This window comes from Streptopelia decaocto (assembly GCF_964273445.1).
Source record: "Streptopelia decaocto genome assembly, chromosome: 3".
Taxonomy (NCBI): Eukaryota; Metazoa; Chordata; class Aves; order Columbiformes; family Columbidae; genus Streptopelia; species Streptopelia decaocto.
In genome coordinates this window covers 44,941,297-44,963,864 of record NC_138656.1, presented here as the reverse complement: position 1 = coordinate 44,963,864, position 22,568 = coordinate 44,941,297, and the positions used below count along the sequence as shown (strand labels likewise).

Genomic DNA, 22,568 nt, shown 5'->3' with positions numbered 1-22,568 from the left:
AGCAAATGAGGAGCCAACCTGGACCGGATCCTGGTCTCTAGTCACCTTCTTCATGTGTTGTCACAGCATGGCTTTCTGCAAAAAAGCTTTTATGTTTTTACTGACCTAACAAGCAAATAGAATAAGACCTGAAATTATCATTCGCAGCAAACAGGGTTGTAGATGGTAGAAAGGCAGGTGTGTTTTCATGTGACATTTGCATAGTAAGGAGTTACCTGTTATTACAGACCTGACTGTGAGTTGTGGGTCCTGAGGACCAAAGTTTCTGTCATTGGCTGTGCGTGTCATGCCCTGCAAACTTAATCATTCTGTAATGTGTTAATAGAAATTACTGGCTAAAGAAAGAGCCTCCAGATTCTACCCCAGTCCCAGGGACTTTCTAGGTTCTACTCAAAAGCTGAACATGATTTACAAAGTAAGGGACACAGGCTGTTATAGAACATTGACTTTATGACTGCAGCCTTTTACAGCGCTGCCATAAGGCTCTGCCTTACTTATCAGATCTTTCTATAAAGTGTGTACACATGGGGTCAGCCCTTCAAAAAGCACATTTCAAAACTGTGTGGTTTTTCAACGGAAAAATAAGTGCAGCATTAGAGTACTCTGTTTTTTTAAGAGACAGCACAGTTCTGTGCTTCTGGCCTACTGGATATAGCTTCTGCTCGATGAACGCACCAGAGGGCAAGACAGGCCTTTTGCAGACTGTTGCAGCATACTCTATGGACCCTCCATGAATTATTGATGAAACAGCTAATCTTCAATGCATGCATGAGCAATAAACCTTATATTTCCCTTTGGAGCTTAGGTGAGAGTTGTTCTTAATACAGCTTTTGCTAAAAATGTAACGCACATGCACAGAACATGGTTTTCAAAGGTTCTTAAGCCAAACAAATCAAAAGTCTTAATCACTGAAACACTCAGATTTCTCTGCTAAATTTTAAATTTCAGCCCACATCTGTTTCAGTGTTAGAAGAGTCAAAAATCACCTGTCCCCTTTATAATAAGAGAAAAATCTATTTGCTCCTTTTCTCTCAATTGAAAACAGCAACTTGCTATTTTCCTTGAGCTTTGAGTTAACATCATATTTGGGCAATGAAAAATATCAATTCAAAAAACAGAGGGATCAAACACTAATAGGAAGTTGAAAACCAGAAAGCAAAAAGAAAATATCTAGACAAGTGTTGTTATTATTGTGAACATCCCATATGCTGTAAATATCTGATGAGTTTAAAAGAAAAATAACTCCACCTGTTATTAATGTAACTTCCAAGGGGAGAACGGTAGGGAGGAGGAGAAAGAGCTCCACAACTCCCTACATGAAATAAGTGTATTACACATGGCAGCGCAGTGGCAAATCAAGCCCCGTGGAACTGCTTTTCCCTGTGCCATGCAGCCAGGCCTGATACAGAAGTCTTGATTGCAGAGCATGGAAAGCAATGTAACATGACTGGTTGTAGCTGTATTGATTTCTTCCCTGTAAAGTTGGGACATCACACGGTGACATGCTGAGAAATAGCCTGATCCACGATCTCTCCCAGGGATGGGACAGCTGCTCCCTGCCTCTCCTCAGGGGCTTGGGAGCAAACCATACACTGGCTTCAAGTCATTGCTGTTTTCAGTCTTGATGAAGCCCTTTTCCCAAGTTTTCCTGTTCACCTGAGCCAGTGCAATAATGGAAGATAGAAATGAAACTTATTGATCTCACAGTGGACGAACAAGTTGACTCTGACTCTACAGATTCCTTTTAGGAGGGCATTGAGATGGAAGGCAGTTTGAAATTCAGATTCTGGGCTGCACTTTCAGAACAGGGGATTAGAAAAGAATAATTTTGTAACCTGATTAAATATTATTCCATCTTGATGTATTTGTGCTTTGAAAGGACTAGGCACACACCAGGGCTTAGGTCTACAAACTGAAATCAACAGGAAGTGAGGAAGCTTAGGCAGGAGACAGAAATGTCAATATTCTGTTGGATCTGGGACAAGGTTTGACAGTGTAAACTACTGTGCAAAGATGGCACAAGACTGTTCCTAAAAGAGCTTCATGTTTAAATATGAAGAGTAAGTTACTGAGAAGGGAGAAATTCAGGACTTTTCACTACAGACACAATGCCTCTCTTTTCTTATCCTATTAAGTTTTAAAATCCATCACATTGCATGTTGGTTTAACAGACCTGCTCAAACCAGCCCACAATCCTTTTCTTGTAGTATGTATGTCTTCAGCAAGAGATTTCCTGAAACACATGGAATAGCAGTACAAGAAAAGCCCTGACACATTTCTAGCTATCTTTAAATACTGTAAAGGGAAGTGGGTAAGGAGGAGTTAGAAATCTATGATTTGCCATCTTTCAGTGGTTTGGTTTGTCAGCAAGAGCTCTTCAGACAACCCACAGTCAATTTATAGGAGCTACAGAACTACCAAAGCAGACAAAAGTGAAAATGAAGTGGTCTTCCTCAGCAACCCAACTTAGAAACTAAATAAGGGCCAAATCCCACTCCCAGCAGAGACCCTACTGATCAAGGCAATGGGATTATGGAACCTTTGGCTGCAATGGAAGAAGGAAAAGGTTTGAAACTCTGCAAAGTGAATACAAAGGACCATCTGAGCACTAGTGCTGATGCTGCTCAGTGGACTCTCCTATGCATGATGTGGTCCAACATGCCCCTTCCTCAAAATATTTTATCACTTGGTTGAAAGTTTAAGGAATAAGCCACTGACAGTTGGCCACTGGGGCTGCAAGGTAAGTGTTAAAGACTTCAATGACCTCTTGCAAAGGATGAGAGGCTCAGGCCTATCATAGTCTTAACCTTGAAATTTGTCAGGTTCAGACTGAGTGTACAGAAGGCATCATTGCTGTTATAATAAAAACAGAAAACTTCAAGGAAGGAAAGAAAAAGCAACAACAAACATTTTCTCTGTAGGCAAATTAAAAGTTGATCCACAGGTTGCTATGGATACAAAAGTCTGCTTACTCTAGTATTGTTTTCTAGAAGCTAAACACAAGTATAAGTAATTAAGGAGAAAACACAGCTATGTTTATAATGTTCCATTAGGTTTATATAATTAGTTCTTTCAACTGCAAACCACCACTGGTGACATTTTTCTTGATTGTTCATAAAAACTCAGTGGCCTGATGAGACCATTTTCAGAACCACTTGCCCTGTCTCTGCCTCTCCACAATGATTTGGGATCAAATGACTACTAGCATGTCACACATGGCACTTTTCACAATCCAGCACCTTCATTTTGGGTTACAGTAATCCAGTTAATGGTTTGTATGGCTCGTCTGAAAGGAACACATGCACAGCTATGTCTTAGACCATAAGGCAAGCCAAAAGCCTAGGCACACAGCCCTATCTGGGAGACTGTATGGTTCTGTCTCAGAAAAGTAACCTTATCCTCCCATGCATGCATGAGAGACTAAAGCAGTCTCTCTGCTTGTGGGACAGGCAGAAAAGCTACTTTTCTTTGTACAAAATAGGCTGAAAGAGGGGAAAGTTCCACTAACAAAACGCCGATGAGTGTGCATGGCAGGAGAGTCCATCTTTGAAACATGACATTGGATTGGTAACTGCAAGGCTCAGTCCTGCCTCTCTCTGCTGATATGGTCTCTCCCCAGAGATCTCACGTCCAGAATTCCCTTCAAAAAAAGAAAAGCTGTAGTTCTGACATCTGGCACACCATTAGGTAGGAAGGTCCTGGCAGTGTGCCTCAGCCAGCTGCAATGGGAGCCAGCTTTTGGAGTGAAGTGTGCAGGAGTTGGGAGAATTTGTCTTTGCTGCAACCAGCAGCTAGAGAAGTCTGGGTGGGTCTCTTCAGTCTCTGGACTGTTTCCACTAATATTTTTCCAGGAGCCCACTCTGATAAAACTTCTTTTTCTGTCCCGGACTTCAGAGCAGTGTTTCCCACTGTTGTGTTTCACTGAAAAATAGCAAGTTTAAAGATGTTTCAGTGTCTATGGACACTTCCATAGAATCTGGATGCTGAAGTGAATTCTACATCACCTGGATAGAGAAGTCCATCCATCCACAAATCAAAAGTTCATTTCAATGGCTCTAGTACAATGAAAGTCTCAACATCTATAAAGTTTTTTTTTCTCAGTTTTAAAAAACATTTTGTGAGAAGGTTGACAGAGGCCACCACTATTTTTTGTTTCCAAGGGACTTCATATAAACTAGATAACATTTGTGAAGAGTAAACTGTGGCTTTCTACATGCCAGCCCAGCAAATTGGATTAACGAGGTTCAAGCTGGTTGCTTATCATTACCAGCAAGAATAATTCTGCAACTCCACTTATGCCTTCCTATCAGGGTATTCTGAAGACACAGAGTGGCATGAATGAGATTAAAAGGATAGTTTGGCCTACAGAGCTGTGATTTCTGGTGAGCAGGGAGATGAAACAAACCCAGTGTGATGCCCAAGTTACAGGCTAAGTCGGCAGAGATTGCAGCTAAAAAAAAAAAAAAAAGAAAAAAAAAAGGAATATAAACTTAGTAATTTTTTAATATAATCAATAAGACACGAGATTTTTCAGAGTAGAAATGTAGTTTAAATCTCACCCCTCAAATTACACTGGGCTTTTATGTTTGCTTAAGGATGCACAGGAGATGGATTCTTTTCTCTTCTCTGGATTTGGCTGTATGCACTACATAGAACTTTAAAGTTTTAATGAAGTAACTGTAATTTAAAAGTTTCTGCATAGAACATAAGCTTAGTCTTTTAAATACCTACACAGTCCAGCTTTTATCATATTCCAGATTGTGCTACAGTCCTTGGGAGCCATCAGAAGGACATTAAGTTTTGTTTTTTAAAGACAGAAGCATTCAGTATTATAAAATCTGTTGCATCAAAAATGCAAATAATGTCCCCACCCTCAGCTGCATAAAATCAATCCACAGAATCCAATTGCTGTTTATTTTGAAAGCACTGCTGTGAAAGGGTAGACTCGATAGCTGCTATCGCTGTTGGCGAGAAGGGAGGCAGGGACTGTCTTCTTAATGAGTATTTGTACAGTAACCAGCACAGTGGGATGCCAATAGTAATAATAATAAACCTTGCACAGAGATTTCAAATATTCCTGTAACATCAGACAGACTGCTTTGACTGCTGTACAACAAGGTGCTTCAGCTAATGTAGGAAATCCTTAGATTGCTTCAGGGATACTTCTGAATCATGTTTAACTAACCCAATCAGGGCACTTCTCTCATTTTTCTTGTGCTACCATATTGCTTTTAAATCAGTGGCACTTTTGGGAGAACGGTTACTTCACACCGTACTTGCCTGACAAACCAAACCACAACCTGCGGTGTGCTCAGTGCTGCGTCCAGCAATGGGCAGGACCACGCACGTCACCCCAGGCCCGTGCAAAGCCTCTCCAGCGCCTGAGCCGGGTGGCAGGCTCAGCAGCCAGCGAGCACCTGGCTGGTGGGACCCAGGTGCCAAGTGTCCTGCAGCCCTGTGCTCCAGCACCTTGCCTGCTTTGCTTCAAGGGCCGCCCCAGTGCTGCAGTTCTGTGCCCTATTTTAGGGCAGTGACATCAGGGCTCTGACTGCCATGTCCCTGTTCACACTGCCCTGCCTGCTGTGAAGCCATGACAAGTTGGTGTGGCACTAGCCACGCCGTCAAGACCCCGACCCACCCGGGCCCCAGTTCAGCGCCTTTTTCCTCCCTGGGGCGGCCCCGACTGCGGAGCATTCCGCATCCAGCTCCCCGCGGCGGCCCCTTGCCCGCGGGAGCCCTTCCCCTTCCTCCCGCACACCGGCCACTACTGAGGGGCCTGCAGGCAGCGACGCCAGCGCCGGTGCTTCTGCCCTCCCCGGCTTCAGCACCCTGGCAGGGTGGACAGCTCCGGCCGGGGCCGGGGCCGGGGCCGGGGCCGGGGCCGGGGCCGGGGCCGGGGCCGGGGCCGGGGCCGGGGCCGGGGCCGGGGCCGGGGCCGGGCGCGGCTCAGGGACCCCCCTTCCGGCGGTGGCGCGCAGCAGCGACCCCGCCGCAGCCGGTGCTGTAGTTTTAAATGGGTGGAGCGGCGGCGAGCGGCGGGGCGGGCGGTGGGCGGCCCGCGCCGGCCCGCGGCGCCCATATAACCCCACCTCCCGGGCCTGGAGTGCCGCGGTAATTGGCTGGATGTGGTACTTGGAGATGTTGAGCTGGCTCCTTCCCCCCATGTCCCTGCACACACACAGGGGCGGGTGGTGCGGGCGGGAGCGGGAGGCAGGGCTCAGCCCCGGCGGTAGTGGGGCTCCCCCCATTCCCTGTTTGCCCGCCGCCGTGCCCGAGCCGTTCCTGCTGCTGGGCTGCTGCCTGCGGCCGCAGGACCCGGCCGAGCCGGGCCGAGGGGAGCGCGGGCGGCTGCTGGCAGCGGCCGAGATGATGGCGGAGGGCGGCGGCGGGCCGGCGCGGAGGAAGGCGCTGTCGCTGCTGGAGGCGGCCCGCTCCCGCTACGAGAGCCTGCAGATCTCCGACGACGTCTTCGGGGAGTCGGGCCAGGATAGCAGCGGGAACCCCTTCTACAGCACCTCGGCCGACTCCCGCTCCGCCGCCTCTTCCCAGGACGAGGAGGACGACGAGGAGGACGAGGGGCGCCCCGAGGGGCCGAGCCCGCGGGGCAGGGTGGCCCGGCGCCGCGTCCCCAGGGCGGCGGCCACCCCGGCGGAGCGGCGGCGGCAGCGGCAGGTCGGCGGCGGCGGCAGCTGCGCTGTCCCGGGCGGCCTCGGCCCTATGGAAGAGGAGGAGGAGGAGGAAGCGGAGAAGGGGGGCTGGACCCGGTCGCTGCGAGACGTCCCACCCCCTCACTTCAAGGATGGCAGCGGTACGGCGGACAGCGGGCTGCCGGGGCAGGGAGCGGTGGGGCCGGGCGGCTCCGGGCGGCCCTTGGGAGCGGGGGTGCCCGGAGCGCGGCGGCGAGGCCTGGGTCGCGGCGCAGCCGTGCCCGGCAGTGCCGGGAAGGGAAGCCCCTGCGGGCCCGGCCGTCGGCCTCGGCTGGTGCCCAGCCCGTGGCTTCGGGGGAGACGGCAGGTGCCTCCTCCGCGGTGCCCTCCCGGGAACAGCCCTGCTGTCAGGTCGCTGGTGTCCAGGGCCGGCCGCGCTGGTGCGGGGAGAGCCTGGCCCAGGCAGTGAGCGGGCGGGCGAGGGGAGGCCGCGTCTGCTTAGTCACAGGCGTGCCCTCCCGGCGCTGTAGCGGTGCCCCGAGCGCCAGCAGCTTCGGGGATCCCGGCGGGGAGCGGGCGGGATCTCCTCGGAGCAGAGTGTGCTGCGCAGCCCCCGTGTTTGGCGGTGCTCTGCTGTGGCAGCTGGCTCCTCGTCCCTGCTTACAGGTGGGGAAAGTGCGGATCTGGGCGATGTAGGTGACCTGCTGTGCAGAAAGGCTCTTGGAAATGGGACTGGGATTCCCTCTGGCTGCAAGGCTTTCTGTGCAGCTGTCCCCAACCTCAACCCTTCTTGCATGGCTTTTGGCCAGAGTGAAGTTGAAGAGAGTGATGAACTGACATGACATGACATACAGCAGCAGTGCACAGCATTGAGATGTCCATGGACTGGCTTGTGTAGCAAGTTGCACCACTGATTTTCCACCAGAGCCGTTATATCTGTCCACAGACATCAACACCCAAGTTGACTGTGTAGCCATGAGGCTTTGCTAAGAAAGACGAATCGTTATGAAGAGCTGGGATGTGAAATAAAACATTTCCATCTCAGAACAGGATGTGATGATTGCTGTGATCTTCAACTGAGCTGATGGCTTGCCTGTCTTAAGGTTGCTTGTCTTCACTGTTGGTGTGTGGTTTGGTTTTGGATTAGGTTGTTTTTTTGTTGTTTTTTTTTTTTTTTTTTTTTGCGTGTGTGTGTATAGAGTTTAATTCCTTCATTTTGCTATGGAAATATAAATGCAGAAGTCTGCTGCTAGGCTTGGTGTAGTGTGTGGAATTTTGTGCAGTGGGACAGGTAGAAATCGATTTGAAGAAGGAGCTTGTGGGAGAGTAAGGTAGCACTCGAGCCCAGAAAAAGTTGTGTCTTGCTTCTGACAGTTGTGCAAATAGAAGTTGCATTTACCTCTAGAAATAGCTAGACACTGTAAAATATTTAAATATCATGCTGACGTGACTCTTTAAAGAACTCTGCAAGTTTTATTGATGATTCTTATTCATAAGCATATCTAAGATCAGGTTCTGGACTATAGGCTTCATGCTATTTCAGCATTAATTATCACTTAATTTCTCAGCCTTTGCTGGCTTATGCCTTTATATATTTTCCTTTATACCTTAATACCCATTTTAATATAGACAGAACTGGGATTAGTGTTTTAATGCTGGTTTGGAAAAGAATTAAGTCGATGACCTATTAATTCAGGAATTCATATTTCCTTTGAAATAAAGGAGTCTGGTTTATGGCTGTCAGAAATAGATGCAGATGTCTCTTGAGGAAGTTGTATGGGTATCGCTGTGAATATTTCCTCCTTGTAATAGCTGGAGAAGAGGTTGCTGCTGCCCTTTCATTCTGTTGATGATGACAGATGCTACATGCTGTTCATAGCATGGTGATTTGGTTTGGCTGAAGTTCATTTAGTGTTATGCTTTGATATGTGTGAAACATGTACCCTCTGTCATGTTTTTTTTTTTTGACTACTCAAATTCTAAGCATTGTATAATATATAACTAAGCTCCTCTAATTCTAGTTGGCAGATCATCTGGTTTTAGGCCACACATATATCATAACTGGAGTCGCACAAAGCACACTTGTACTGGCACCATTGTCACTTCATTGGACACTGTTCTGACCAAAGAGTTCAGATCCATAAACACTGAGGAAGAGGTCTCCACTGAGGTGCAGGCAGCTGTCCCTTGCAGTGACAGCACATCTTTCAGTCACTAATGGACTACAAGGGTTGGTCAGACACAGAGCACTAATAAAACTGTATTCTCAGTTCAGATGTGTTGGATGTGAGAATGCTTCCTTGGAAGGTTCTGAGCTTAGAAGGAAGAGGCCTTCATAAGACTGAGGTAAAACTTATACTAGGGTAGCATGAAAACTTCCAAGTGCAGCATTTTGGTCAAAATCTCAAGAGAAGAATCCTAGTGGCAATACTTGTCATCATCTGATGCCAGAAGACAAATGTCCTTGTGGACTGAAGTCTCAAGAGACTTCAGCTACATCAATGCTGGAAAGAAATTATTGAATCAGACTAGGATCAAACCTAGTATCATGCTGTTTGTCTTGGGAGACTGCCCCTTCATGAAAGGGAAGTTGCAGAGGAGAAAAAGATTTAAGTTAGTTAATAAGAATGACTTAAAGCTCCTAAGAAAAAACTGAAAAGCCACTTATGAAACTCTTGTGGTCTTTTTAATTAGCAGTAGGAAATATTATCACTTCCTTTTTTTTCTTCTTTAAAGTAAATTACTGAATACTGTTTTTTCCTTGCCACCTTTTATATTAAACTGATGTCTTAAAAATTATTGTATCCATCCCTAGAATTAGTCCTGATCACAGACAGGCTAGCTGATACTTCATCTCTAAAATATCCCAGAGGACCAGATGTGCTTCAGAGGTGCTCTCAGTGTTAGATGGTTCAGTATGGCCTCAATCTGCAGTCAGTCACTGCCTGTGTTCATGGTGATTTCTGCCTTGCCCATGTGGCAGGTTGTGACAAAACGGGAAAGGTCTGGATTGACTTGTGTGTTGAAAAAGAAGTGACTGGATGGTATCACTACACAACGCTGTGCTGCTTGTGTCCCTGACTTTTTGTTTTCTGCCCCTTTTTAAGGGATCTCTAGTTACTGTTGTTTCTGTTGCATTCAATAAAAATAGCGGGTGTTTAGACTGCCCAAAGGGAGGGGGGGACCTAACATGAATACCTTTAGCTGACTTCCTTTGTGAAAATCCAAAATAGCTGTTAACTTTTTAACACCGAGGTTAGAACAGATGGCTTGCTGGCACTTCATGTTATTTCCAGTTAAGCTACTCTGAGAAATCATTCTCTTTAGTTGCTGAGAAAAATCTCGACCATATTGCGATGCCCTGATTTTGAAACTGATAACTAGTGGCTCTGTGTAGTTCTGATTAAAATAGGCTGAGGAAACAGGAGCTCAAGTGCCTGTCACAAATAGCAAAGCAATAACATGAGTTCTGAGGTACTGGGATGTGATCAGTGTGTAGGAAGTCTTGCAGGCAGTTGTTGAAATGCTTTCCCTTCACAGAGATTACCTGGCCACAGCGGGTCTGTGGCTGGGTCAGCATGTGTGACGATGGTATTCATAACTGAATATTGGATCCGGGCATGTTTTTGGCATCACCCTTCTCTCCAAAACTTCGCTGTGAGGGGGAAGCAGAATTGATTTGTTGGGAAGTGAACCTACAAATGGATAGACTTCTAGGAAAGGAGGTCTGACCTCTGCCCAAACAGTACTTTGATTCTGGAAGGAGGGGTCGGTGGGGCTGCTCTGGCTTCCCATCCTCTGAGGCCAGGACAGAGGCAGTTGTGGCAGTGCAGAAAGAATAACAAAACGAATTGCTGCTGGGATAGGGGAAGCATAATGAAAATGAAGAGAGCGAGTGAGAAACTGTATTACTTTAGTGACAAGCTAGTAAGTGCCAGTATGTCAGTGCAAACCCTTGATTTCTGGTTGCTTCTGGCTCAGACTTAATGGGTGTGCTTTTCTTTCCTTCAAGAATGGGGTGGCTCTGGGTGGTGCTTTCCCTTGTTAGCTCAGTAATCTGGCCAGGAAATGTTTTGTAACACACAGAGCCACTATTGGTTCTGGTCTTTCTTTTTTGAGGGTCTTAGAAGGTGCAAATATCCTTGTATTGCTGCAGCTTGATGTTCCTGAATTGGGGTAGCTGGCATTCTCTTCCTAGGGTCCAATGCTTCCTATATCCATATAGTTCGATGACCAGAAAACTAGACCTCAGATGTAAGAGCACTTCCTATTAGGGATAATGTTTTACCATGGCAGCAATAGCAGAGAAGTCTGAGCAGAAGTTAATGCTGAAGTCTTCAAAATTGCAGCCAATTGGTGATTCTATTTTCTTAATTTTCTATGCCCTCCAAACCCTCTCCTTAAGCCTAGAACTGAGGACAAAATGTTAAGAATGTTCCTTGCTAAAAGAGCATAGCAGCTCCTATTCAAGCTGGATTTAGAGAGTGTAACTAGCTTTTTGTGGATTTCCAGACTATTTATTTGAAACACTAAATGTGCTCTAAGTTACCATCTTTGAAGAACATGCTCTAGTAGAACAGCATGCTCTCAGGGAGAAGCTGCATAGACCATGTCTAGTAATCAGGGTCTCCTTGTCATCTTGAAGAGATTTAAATGAACATTTGAAGCTTTTATTTATTTTTTTTTTTTAATTAGAATATTATTTTAAAAAAAGACCAGGTTATGTGAAACAGTCATTTATTCTGTCATGGCTGCCATATGAGAAATGAGCTTCTGCACAAGGGAGGGTATGTTATCTGAGAGATTAAATGAGTCTGCATGTTCCAGCTAAAGTCCAGGAAGCAAGGCACAGCTTCGAATTCCAGGTTGTGACTACCCTCACAGTAAAAAAAGGTTTTTCTTATATTTAATAACAACTGTCTGTTTGCATGTCAGCTGATAAGACTTCACTCTTGCTTGAATTTTTTTCAGTAGTGTTATTTTATGAGTGTTAAATAAGGAAAATGAATTTAGTTTCTTCAAGTCAGTCTCCAGTGAATCATACAATACAATATATATTGACAAAGCATGGAGTTGTTAATTTGACTTGTGTTCTATATATTTTTAGCAGAGCTTAACAATTCAGTTAGTGTTAAATAATCAAAGGAGAGGAAAGTGATACAGGTAAGGGGAGAAAGGCTGCTAGCTGTGATTAGAATGGCTATAATCGTAACTGGGCAGAGAGTGTAGGGGGAGATCCAATGCACATGCTCTTCCCAAGAGTGTGGAAAGGGAGATGGGAAGGCAGCTTTCCCGCAGCAGGGAGCCTGGAAGAAGAGCTCTTGGGTCAGGCTGGGTCACCATCTCACAGTGGTGGTGATCTTGATTCAAATCCTGAGTCAAATCTGAAGGCTTTAGTCTTGTTAGATTGAGGTCAGTACTTAAAGACTCCAGAGGTAGAAGAAAAGCTATGAAAGCTGTTTAGTCGCTTATGACAGATTCTGCTTCAGAAATATCTGGGCCAAATTCTCTGACTGTAAGTGGTAAAGTGGTGCTGATGTGACTTGTTCTTGCTTATTTATGTCATCAGAGAAATGAGCCACTTTTGACTTGCACAACCATTGAAAATACTGCAAAAAAAATTGCCTGTCTATAGAATCTGTTATTGCATTCTAAATAGAAATTACTTATCTTCCTAGAAGTAGTGTGATGTTGTCATGATGCATCACAAAGATGTACACTGCTACTTTTTGGATCGTTTATAGGATGACTTAAATGTTTGATGTTTTGTTAAATAAGTGAATTATGCGAAGGTTTAATATCTGAATACATGTTAAGAAATCTAAGTGTGCTCTTCAGGTGGTTTTACTGGATTTAGAGCACATTTTCCTGCTTCCATCATCACTGAAGTGTTGCAAGTGACACGGCAGCCTTATTGATTCTAAAATTTAGTGCAACTTAGCTATCTGTGTTCCTTTCCTCCTTTTGCTTATACCTCTGCAATTGAACATGCATTTGGGGAATAACCCAGTGTTGATGAACTTCATCGAGAAAGCTGTTCTTATCTGCTTTTATATGGAGAACTAGTTTTGGTCAGTACTTAAACATTAAAGCTGATAAGCATTGCAGATCAAGGTCTTTTCCACAGATGCCATCTATCCTTTTACACAGAAAAAGCATATTTACTCCTAGATCTGTCACTGCATCAAATGAGTCTTTTCCCCTTGCAGCTATTGATGGGGTCATTTAAAAGAAGTAGATTAGTTCCTACAGGTACTCTTGTCCTTTTGTCAATATCACAGAAACAGTACAGCAAATAATTTCATCATCTGCATACCTCGAAGTCAACCTGGAGAGGAAATTAACTTCCTTGCTGAGTCTAATGAGGACGTTAATAGTGGAGTTGACTTGCTAATTCTGTACAGACTGCTAGGTCATAGGAAGCTGTCCAGGATGCCATAGACTAAAAATAAGCTGGAAATTTCTCTTAGGTGTGCTTATTCATGTAAGTGTTTTGTTTCCCTCCCATGCTCAAGCCTTCAAACTTTTGGAGAAGTTGGATTTAGCAGTTTGGAGATACTAGGTGCTTCCCAAAGGGAAGGTAATTATGGATACAATGACACATCTTGTCTAGAGGTTGGTGTAATATGACTCCTAAGATACCCCATACTTCTGAATACTGCCAAGAATTGGGCATTTTATTAGGAAGCAAAACAGATGGACTCAAAAGGAGTGCATGGCTGAGACAAACACATGAGAATACTAGCATTTGATGTCTTGCTTCCTTGTGGCAAGGCATCCTTTCTAGGAGCTTATCCAAGTTCCCACTTCATATTCCTTAAAGAACAGGATGTTAATCAGTCACTGGCTCTATCTGAAAATGAACAGACACATAACTGAGTGCGTCTTTGAAAAACAATGCCAGAACTCCTTGATTGAGAGACTGCAGGGAAATAGGCTTGGAAGGCTCCTTAGCTTATTTTGATGCTGTATAAATTACTCCTGGGTTATCTCCTGAATTTCTCTGAAGACAACTGATATTAACGGTGCATGATATTATAGAAAACATGCTTTCAATTCTGCTTTCTTGGACAGCATGAGGGACTCACATGACCTGTACTGACAAACTGTATTTGCCATGAAAAAGGACAAAGAACAAAACCAAGCAACTTCTATTCAGCAAGCAATACAAAGCTGTAGCTGTGCGGTTGAAAACTGGGCAAACTGAACTGTAGTCAGTAATGCACACTGTAAGGATGCAAAAATCATGTCTGAGAGGGATACACAGGAGACACTGAAGCAAAGAATATCTTGTACATCTGTATGGATTGGGGGAATTAGCTGTGCATTGGACAGGAAGATTACTGGACTGAGATAAAACATACAGTGAGCCCATCAGTTGTCACAAATTGAAGTGTTATTTCTGGTGAAGAAAAAGCAGAAAAAAAGACTTAAAGCAACTGCTGTTAAAAGTGTGATTCATTTCTGATTACATATGGCAGAGAAGTGGGTGTGTATGGAAGATTAAATTGGAGGGAAAAATGAGAATATCTATCTTTCTGTAAGTTATTTACAAAATTCACTGTTGTGGAAAGTCTGACTATCTAGTATGTATAATCATCTCTGCTTTTTTTGGAAGGTAGATGCTGGCTAACTTCCCAGTGGGTAGCACCTGTAGGTGTGCAGTCTGGGGTCAGCGTTTGGCTGTTCCCATTGATGTCACTGTGCTGTCCGCTGCTGGGTGCACCCTACTGATACAGACATTGAGCAATGGTAATCTTGTCAGTTCATGCCCTGAAAAACTACTTGGAAGAGGTTATATGTATTGAAACTCATGCATGTATGCACTTGTGCATATGGCTTGTGGCATTTGTGATGGGGATCTAGGATTACTTACTCTGCCCCAGTACTGGGAAAACAGTTCAGCTGGACTGAAAGGCAAGAGGCGGTCAGTCTTCCCCAGAGGGCAAGGTGCTGGCTCACTTGCTGCAGCAGCCTGGCAAAAATGAACTACCTTTGGTTTGGGGCAAGAAATGCCCAAGATGATCTTGAAAAATGTAAGATGCTCTTACATCTGTCACGCTGGATATGTTGCATTATGAATATAAATACATAGGTGGATATAAATGCTTCTTTTGTATTTCAAAGGGCTTTGCTGGACTGTGTTCTTGAATGGGATTACTAAATGAGAAGATCTCCTGAAACTGAAGAGTTTCCCCCATTTCCTAGGCTTTGTAGTTATTCCTTACTTGTCCTATTATGTAGTAAAATACAGTGTCTGAAGGTTTATACTTGTGAGGTCTGCATTAATTCCCTCTCATCATTGTCTTTGAGATTAAAAGAAATTAAGCACTAAGACTTTGCATGTCTTTGAGTGATCTGTAGCTATTTTCATGGTGCTAACATTGCTGCAAATAGTCACAGCCCTTTCTTTTAAGGGTAAGGAAAGGAGGTGGCTTTAAGCACATCACGAATCTCCCCCATTGGGAAAAGAATTATGAGTTTTGCAGTAAATGACATCCTGCTTTTTCCACTTGATGGGGTTGTACTTGATAAATAACGAATGACCCTTTCAAAAAAAAGGCCTTTCTTCATCTGCTTCTGTACTTCTGGGTAGTGACTCACAGTTAAACTGACATCAGCGATGGTCTAAAACAGCTTGTCAAACTTCTACAGCAGCCCCCTGTCACTGTGCCCTGTGGAGTCAGAGGGCTCCTCATGGGGGACTGTCAGAGCAGGGCTTGGTGGACGGGGCCTGTCCTACCACCCCAGCCAGGACAATTGCAGCCGAGGGCACTGAGGCAGCTCTGGGCACCAGACATCTCCCTGGGAACAGGCTGAGGATGGGTCAGGATTTGAGCCTGGCTCAGCCATGGCCATGGCTGGGCAGGGCTGTGGGGAGCTGGAGCCTGGCCCTGCTGGGGCAGGGGCTGACAGCCCTGGGGGCTGGCGTGAGGCCCTGGGCTGTGGGGTGGCCAGGGACAATCAGGCATGGTGGTGCCCCTGAGGGACTGGCAGCAGCTCCTTGAAACAAACAAAAACACTGGCAAAAAAGCCATACTTTCTGTAATGCCTTTTCCACAAAAAAGGTGTTGAGAAAGAATATGGCAGTGCTCATTTGGGCCGCTCTTGTAGCCCACTTCCCAAGGGCTCTGGGCTCTTCATAGCCTGTCCTACAGCTCTGGCTGTTGGTGGCCAGCCCTCCCCTCAGCCATGGAGAACCTCGCTGCTATCACAAAGCGACAGGGAAATAGCACTGTCTTCTCGTTACCTTTCTATTTCATAGGTGCCCTGCGAGTTCCTTCTGGTTCAAATTACTTCTAGTGTTCATTTCTCATGTGTAAAACAAGGTACCAGCTGGTGGTAGTTTTGGCACCTGGAGTTGTTGTGCATAGTTAGGAGCTATCTGAGCCTTCCATGGCCCACCATGGTTACTTTGTTCCCCATCAAACTCCTTATTTACTGTACTGAATCAGCGGCAAATTCTTGAGGCAGGAGCCATCTCTGCATTACTAGGTTCAAGTTTTACATTGTGCTTTCTGTTATGCATTGTTCCAACAAACCTTGAAGAGATTAAGGTATACAGGGGGAACAAGCAGGCAGATGCAGAATTGCCTGACTGAATAAATACCATCTAGTCCCTGCCAGGTATTCTCAGTAAAATCGTCATAACTGCAGATGTCTGTTTCTGTCTCCAGCTGAATTCGATAAGCTCTGGCCCAGTATCTCAAAAAATGTGTTGCATAAAGATCTGGCAAAAGCTTAAATGTTCTGATGGAAGATTATTTTTTTTTAATTTAATGAGAATTTGAAACTGCCTTCCTGAAAGGAGGTGGACTTACTGAATTTGTTTATTAAACCTTTTGATAACACCAAGTTGGGACTGACTCCATGTACACTGAAGGACAGGTTGAGAATTTGCAAGGTTCTTGACAGCCTGAAATAGCCCAGGAGGAAAGAAAAGGGCATGGTGCAAGGAAGAAATGCTTAGTGTGAAGACAGCAGTGACTAATGGCAAAAGTGGAAAATGAAGAGGAAGAACTTGTTTAGATGGAAAAGGAACTGGAAGCCGAAGCTGAATGCCAGAAAAAATGTGACTCAAGTGTCATGTTGTTGTGAAAATGCAAACATCCTCCCCGGATATTTAAACAGAGTACAAGACTTGTGATGAGACTGGCTTATGAGAGAGAGTCTGGGTCACCAACTGAGGTGAGAAGCAAATAGTCAAATGTGAAGAGAAAGGACTGAGAAGCAGAAAATCTGCAAACTGGACCACCATTCAGTATTCTGTTTTTTTTTAAGCTAAATGGCCATATGAATAAGTAAGGGCTATTATAGGAAAGGGAATTATCTGCCTTATCTGCTGTGAAAACTGAATCTAAAGAATAACACGTATAAATTGAATTGGTAGATAATTAAATCAGATGTAATCTAAACTCTCAGACAGTGCAGTGCTGCAGAAGACATGAGATGTGTCACTGGAAACCTGAGAACAAGTGGCACTAAGCCTGCTGTACTAGGCTGACTCCCAGTATGTGTGCTGAACGGGAACAGAGGCCTGGACCAAAGGACTTCCTGAGGTCCCTTGCAGCACTATTCTCCTCTGGTTTAGATTGGTTAAGATACATGCAAACAATAGGGACGCTGCTTAGTGGTAAGTTGTACATTGGAGTGCTATGTGAAAGATTTGCTACTTGCATCTCCTGCATCAGATTTGGAAGCAGGGAAAAAGATGTGTAGCTTGTGGGAAGGAGCTGTGTGCTCACAGAAGGCCTCCTGAGCCATTAAGGTGAAACTCCTGCCTCCCCTTGGCTGTGCTAAAGTGGCCTAGGCACATTTTACAGTTAGGGTATTGTTCTCACCCTCACTTCTATAGTAATGAGTTGTGTGTGCATGAATCTTGTATCTATACTCAAATGACTAATTCTGAGCCTCCTTCAGTGTGTTAAAAATGCTAATCTTCGTATGCCAGGGATGCCTGATAAAATACCGCCCAAATACTTGTGAGATTAGCAGTGCAACACTTCAGAGGTGCTTAGTTACTGCATCATCCAGTGGTGCCTAGGTTTGTATTTGCCTTTGTCCGTGACTTCTTGAGGTACAAAAAGCCATCTTGCAGCTGAATGCCAACATAAACCTCTGTAGACCATGAGGATGGGTATGTGGAGGAAGAAGAGCACGGGTCTGGAATAGGCCCAGCTAAGTCATAGTCCAGATGCCTGCAGTAAACGATTCTATGATTCTATGTCTCAACAGGAAAGGACAACAGAATGTTTACTCCACATTTCTGCAGTTCATGGGCTGGGTATCAGACAACTGTTTCTTCACTTCTTTGTTAGCATTGCAAAATTATTTCATCTTGCAAAGAGTACTGTGGCACTTAGGTCTTCTGTTTTTCCGATATTTGCCTCAGGTATTTTTAAGATATTTGCTGCCTTTTTTTAAATTTTTATTTCTTCTCCCAGGCTAAAAATGAGAGAGTAACAGGTTTCTTCACAATCTTCCCTTGCAAGAATACCCCTATACTACTTCTGCTGGCTTTCCCAGCTTAGAATCAACTCTTTGTTGGCAGATTGCACAGTGTTCCAAGATTTATAGTTCCATGTTCAGAGGTACTAATATTTCACTATCTTTACTAAAGATAATTGAAAATCTGCCTAATGCTACCTAGAAAAGCACTGGTTTAGAAGTCAGTTGTGCGTAATTTTTCTGCAGAATAAGAGATTGTCTCTGATTTGAGCAGATAATTAGAGAAAAAACTTTCATTATTGATCTGTAAGATTTATTTTGGCCAACAAATTCCACTGCTATCTAGTAGGATGATCAGCCCAGCATCGGCCGTGTCTTGGTAATACACTCAATTCTAGTTCCATGTTCTGGTATAAAATGAAACAATTTATTTCCCAAAGACACCTGCCTTCATCCAGACAACTCTTCTCAGTCAAGGAGCTGGGCAAAGAGGACACATTAATACTCTTACTCATTCCTGTTGCTGCCAATTAACAAGTACCTAGCAAGAAACAGAACAGATAAATTCAGCTATCCTGTAAGTAACGTCTTAGAAGCTTACCCACTAAAAATGATTCAAAGGTGACTTGTCTATGATACAATTGCTTGGCATTAGACTTGATGTCCTTGATTAGTCTTTCCTCCCAAGTCTTTGAGGAGTATTGAGATGAGAGTACCAAGTTTAAAGTCACTAAGTCTCTTACTTCTTTTTTAAAGTCTGGGTTTTCTCAGCTTTTATGTGTTACATTGAACTAAAATTCACTTAGGCTCTTGTTATGAGGCTCTTGGCTTTTGATGGTTAGAAACAAAAATATAGTACACTGCAAGATTTGAACTTTTTACGTCTCTATCTCTGCCACAGGTATTGCAGCTTCTGGTGTCCTGTCCTCAGACTTATGAAACTTATTCTCTTGTGAGCCTCATTAGTTGCTTTGGAAATGAAGGCAAAATCCTTGCCCTGACAGCTGAAGCATACCTGGGTTAATGTTAATCTCTGTATCCTGAAAATTGCAGTGGCCTCACTTCCCCCTTCTTTCTCTTCATTCCCATTTTATTTGGTTAAAGAGCATTTTGGATCTCTGTGTACAAGGCACAGGTGTTTCTGCTTAAGAGGAGTGGGAGTATAACCAGAAGTACGTAATCCTACAATCCTACTAGACTGGTGTAAATATGTTGAGCTCTGTTAAGTGCAGATCATAGTGTGCAAACACCTACTTGCTTTCTGGGACAGATGGTGGGTGTAACATATTCAGCTATGTATATTTTTTGAATTGGTACTGTTAGAGTGGGTACTGAGTATGAAATTGTTCTAGGAATCTGAAATTGACTTAACACTGTTAAGGCTGTTGTTGAGATTGTACCAGTTTTTAACTCTCTTTTCTTTTGGCTGTTGGCTATGATTCCCTGAATCAATGAAAAGAAACTAAGTGAGCATTAGTTTCTTTCTGAAAGCAGCCCTTTGTATTGTATGCTGAAGCATTTTATGGGCAGATATTGCTGTTGAGTGAGTGAAATGTTAAAATACAAACTGTGCCTTTTCTTCAGGTCTTTTGGTGAAAGGTTGACTCAGAAGGGTAGTGACCTGAAGCAGCTTGACATCGAGCAGTGTGCTACCAATTCTTCTAATGTCAGCCTTCTTCCTAAGATAAAAGGAAGATGGGATTCTTTAAAATAAAGCTGAAATAGGCAGCTAGAGGGAGGATGCTTCAGCACCATATTTTAATCAGAAAAGAAGCAAGAAACAAGTATAACAAAAGCTGTTCAAAACTTTACTTTGAAGCTTTCTATTTCTACTGAATCCTTTTAATCTGTTGTATAACCTTTTCCTAACCTGCTCTTCTCTGCTACAGCATTTGGTTTCCCTAATTGTATTTTGCTTCCTAGAATCCTTTGCTGTCATAAAAATGAATGTTTCTCTTATGTCTTAATATAGATCCTATTGATAATTCACATTTTAACAACATGTTCTTAGTCATTATGAAGCGGCTTTTTTTTTATTCTTCTGGGCTCTGCTGGACACCATGTCTCCACTGTTCCTGTTAAAATTGCAGGTACTCTGGGGCAGGGGTTCATTGTTCAAGTTTTGGTGGTTAGTAAGCCAGGCTTTTTGCAATTTTGCTCTGCCCCATGCGCCCAGGTCCATTCCTGTGGGAGGAGAAGGTAAAGGTCTTCCAGGTACTGAGTTATCATCTACCTTATGCAAAAATAGCTGATGGGAGTGATAGCCTTTTGAACTGTCCTTGCTGAAGGACGGCTTGCTTGAGTTCAGTCCTTATTAGACAGCACATTTGTAGTGAGAAGAGCCTGTAGGTTCTGACAACATCTCCTGTGATGAAAAAGCTAGTTGACGTCAAAAGACAAGGCTGTGTGAAACCAAAGTCTGCCTGTTCTTGTGTTCATAGTGTCACACAAAAATGACAGCTGGTACGTCTAACATAGCAAAGTGATGGCCAGATGCTCCTGACCATGCTGCTCACCCACACCCGCTACAGCTGATTTTCCAGATCTGAGTGCGTAGGAGATGCGATATGTGAACAACTGTCACACCCACCACAACATCAAACTTAGCATTAAAAAGCTGTAAGGAATGCAGTGTGCAGCTCAACAAAATTTGTGTTACAGATCTAATAGGAGCGGTGCTATCTATGGCTCTGGTTATCTCATGATTAATCAAGCTTCTGTTTGGATGAAAGTTGCACTTTGAAGGTGTCAGCTGCTCTGGCATTGAGTTTTGAGTGAGCATTTTGTTGGGACTGGGGTGTGAATGCGTCTGTGCTCATACTGCCTAGTGGAAGAGACTAGTGGAAGTTTAAAGATCAATGCACTGAGTAATGCACCCAGTTCTTTGCAGCAAGCATTTAAGGAATATTCTCCCTTCTCCTTCACATCTCTTGGTCTGGGTGGGGATTGGGTCTCCTGTGTCTGGTTCTTCCGTCGCTTGCATAGTATACCCCGGAACCCATTTTTCCCCAGACATTGGTTCTAGAGGCAGAAGGATGTGGCCAAAACTGAGTGATAATTTCTATAAAGAAAACAAAATGTTAAGTTTGTTTAAGCAGTTTTGGTGTAGCTATTGCTTTTCTTTTCCCCTTTGAGACCAGCTGAGCTCTACTGTTCTACATACTGGTGGAGCCTGGATGTTTCCTAAGTAAAGGAGACACACAGATACATTTTAAGTTTTGATTTCTGTGACCACTGGTGTAGACAGCCACTCTAAGTTGCCTTGTCTGTACTTTAGAAAGTAAGCAAGCTTTAAAGCTCAAGTAAAAATGTTAGGTCTTCTAAGTAGCATTTTTAAGTACCTTTTTTTGTTGTGTCTTTAAGGACTCTATACTGTACTTCTCACTACTCATTCTTTTATAGTTATTCCTGGTTTTGTACAGACAGCATGACTTGATATTATGGGACCTCTACTGCTAACTTGCTTGGAACAACCCTAGGTGTAAGAAACATGCGTAATATTGCTTCAAAAACAGGCACTTCGGTGTAGTGTTGTACTCGTGCCAAAGGATAATTTGGTCACTGTAGCTTAAGGTTGAGTATGTGCCTCAGATGTTCTCTGCTGGACTGGAGCCTAGGAGACCCTAAAAGAAATTATTGTTGTCATTTAACTCCCAAACTGTAGTTTCAAAATTTTAAGAAATCCCTTTTGATGTTTGTTGAGAAGCACAACCAGTTTTCTTTGACTATACAAGGAGCTTAAGTGCCTGATGTTACGTGCCTAAAACTCAATGTCAAGTTGTCTGACTGATTGCTCCCTGAACATAGCATTTAATTAGCTTTTAATAAATATCTTATACAATTACAAAAGTAATAAGTTTGGCATCAGATTTGAGTACATGGTAGAAACTAACATTAAGATCCATGATCAAAAGCAAAATCCCATGCTCCCTGAAGAACACATGGGTTGCAAAACATTGACAAGGTTTGAGAAGAATCACCAGCAGCTATTGAGTGTGATAGTTGTAAGGCCCTGAGGGAGGACAATGGGGCTGGAGGAGAGACTACAGAGGATTTTTATGATAAAAAGACATTTCCCTTCTTTCCTACCACTATGCATATTACTGCCTCCGTCTTGCCTATAGGATTAATAGTTTTCATGGCTGACTGCACAATGAGTGTGTACTCTGGAAACTTATTTCCACTAGAGAAAAACACAAGACTGTTAATCATCCTTTTGATTTGTGAGTGACACAAATTAAAAAACTCAAGATGAGTGTTGAGGCATATTAATATAGTACATTATCCTTTGAATCCAGAGAAGCATATAGGCACATACTTAAATAACTGCATATGTGGTACTACTTTAATGACATAGTCTAGTAACATGCTAATAGCAGAGCCACATGAAACACCAATGCAAAAGTATCTGTGGCTGATACTGCCACTCCCCATCCATTCAAGAAGAACAGTTTTCCACATAGAGCAGAGGGA

At 43.8% G+C, this 22,568-nt stretch overlaps 1 protein-coding gene across 1 annotated transcript in view; it reads left to right on the top strand.

Moving 5' to 3' along the window:
• Window positions 1-6,242: 6,242 nt before the first annotated feature.
• The window catches only part of PGBD5 (piggyBac transposable element derived 5), a 62,138-nt gene continuing 45,812 nt past the window's right edge, over window positions 6,243-22,568 (top strand). The window contains exon 1 of the mRNA XM_082048658.1: window positions 6,243-6,808. Coding sequence (XP_081904784.1) covers window positions 6,367-6,808 — 442 coding nt within the window. The 5' untranslated portion in view covers window positions 6,243-6,366. The remainder of the gene's footprint in view (window positions 6,809-22,568) is intronic.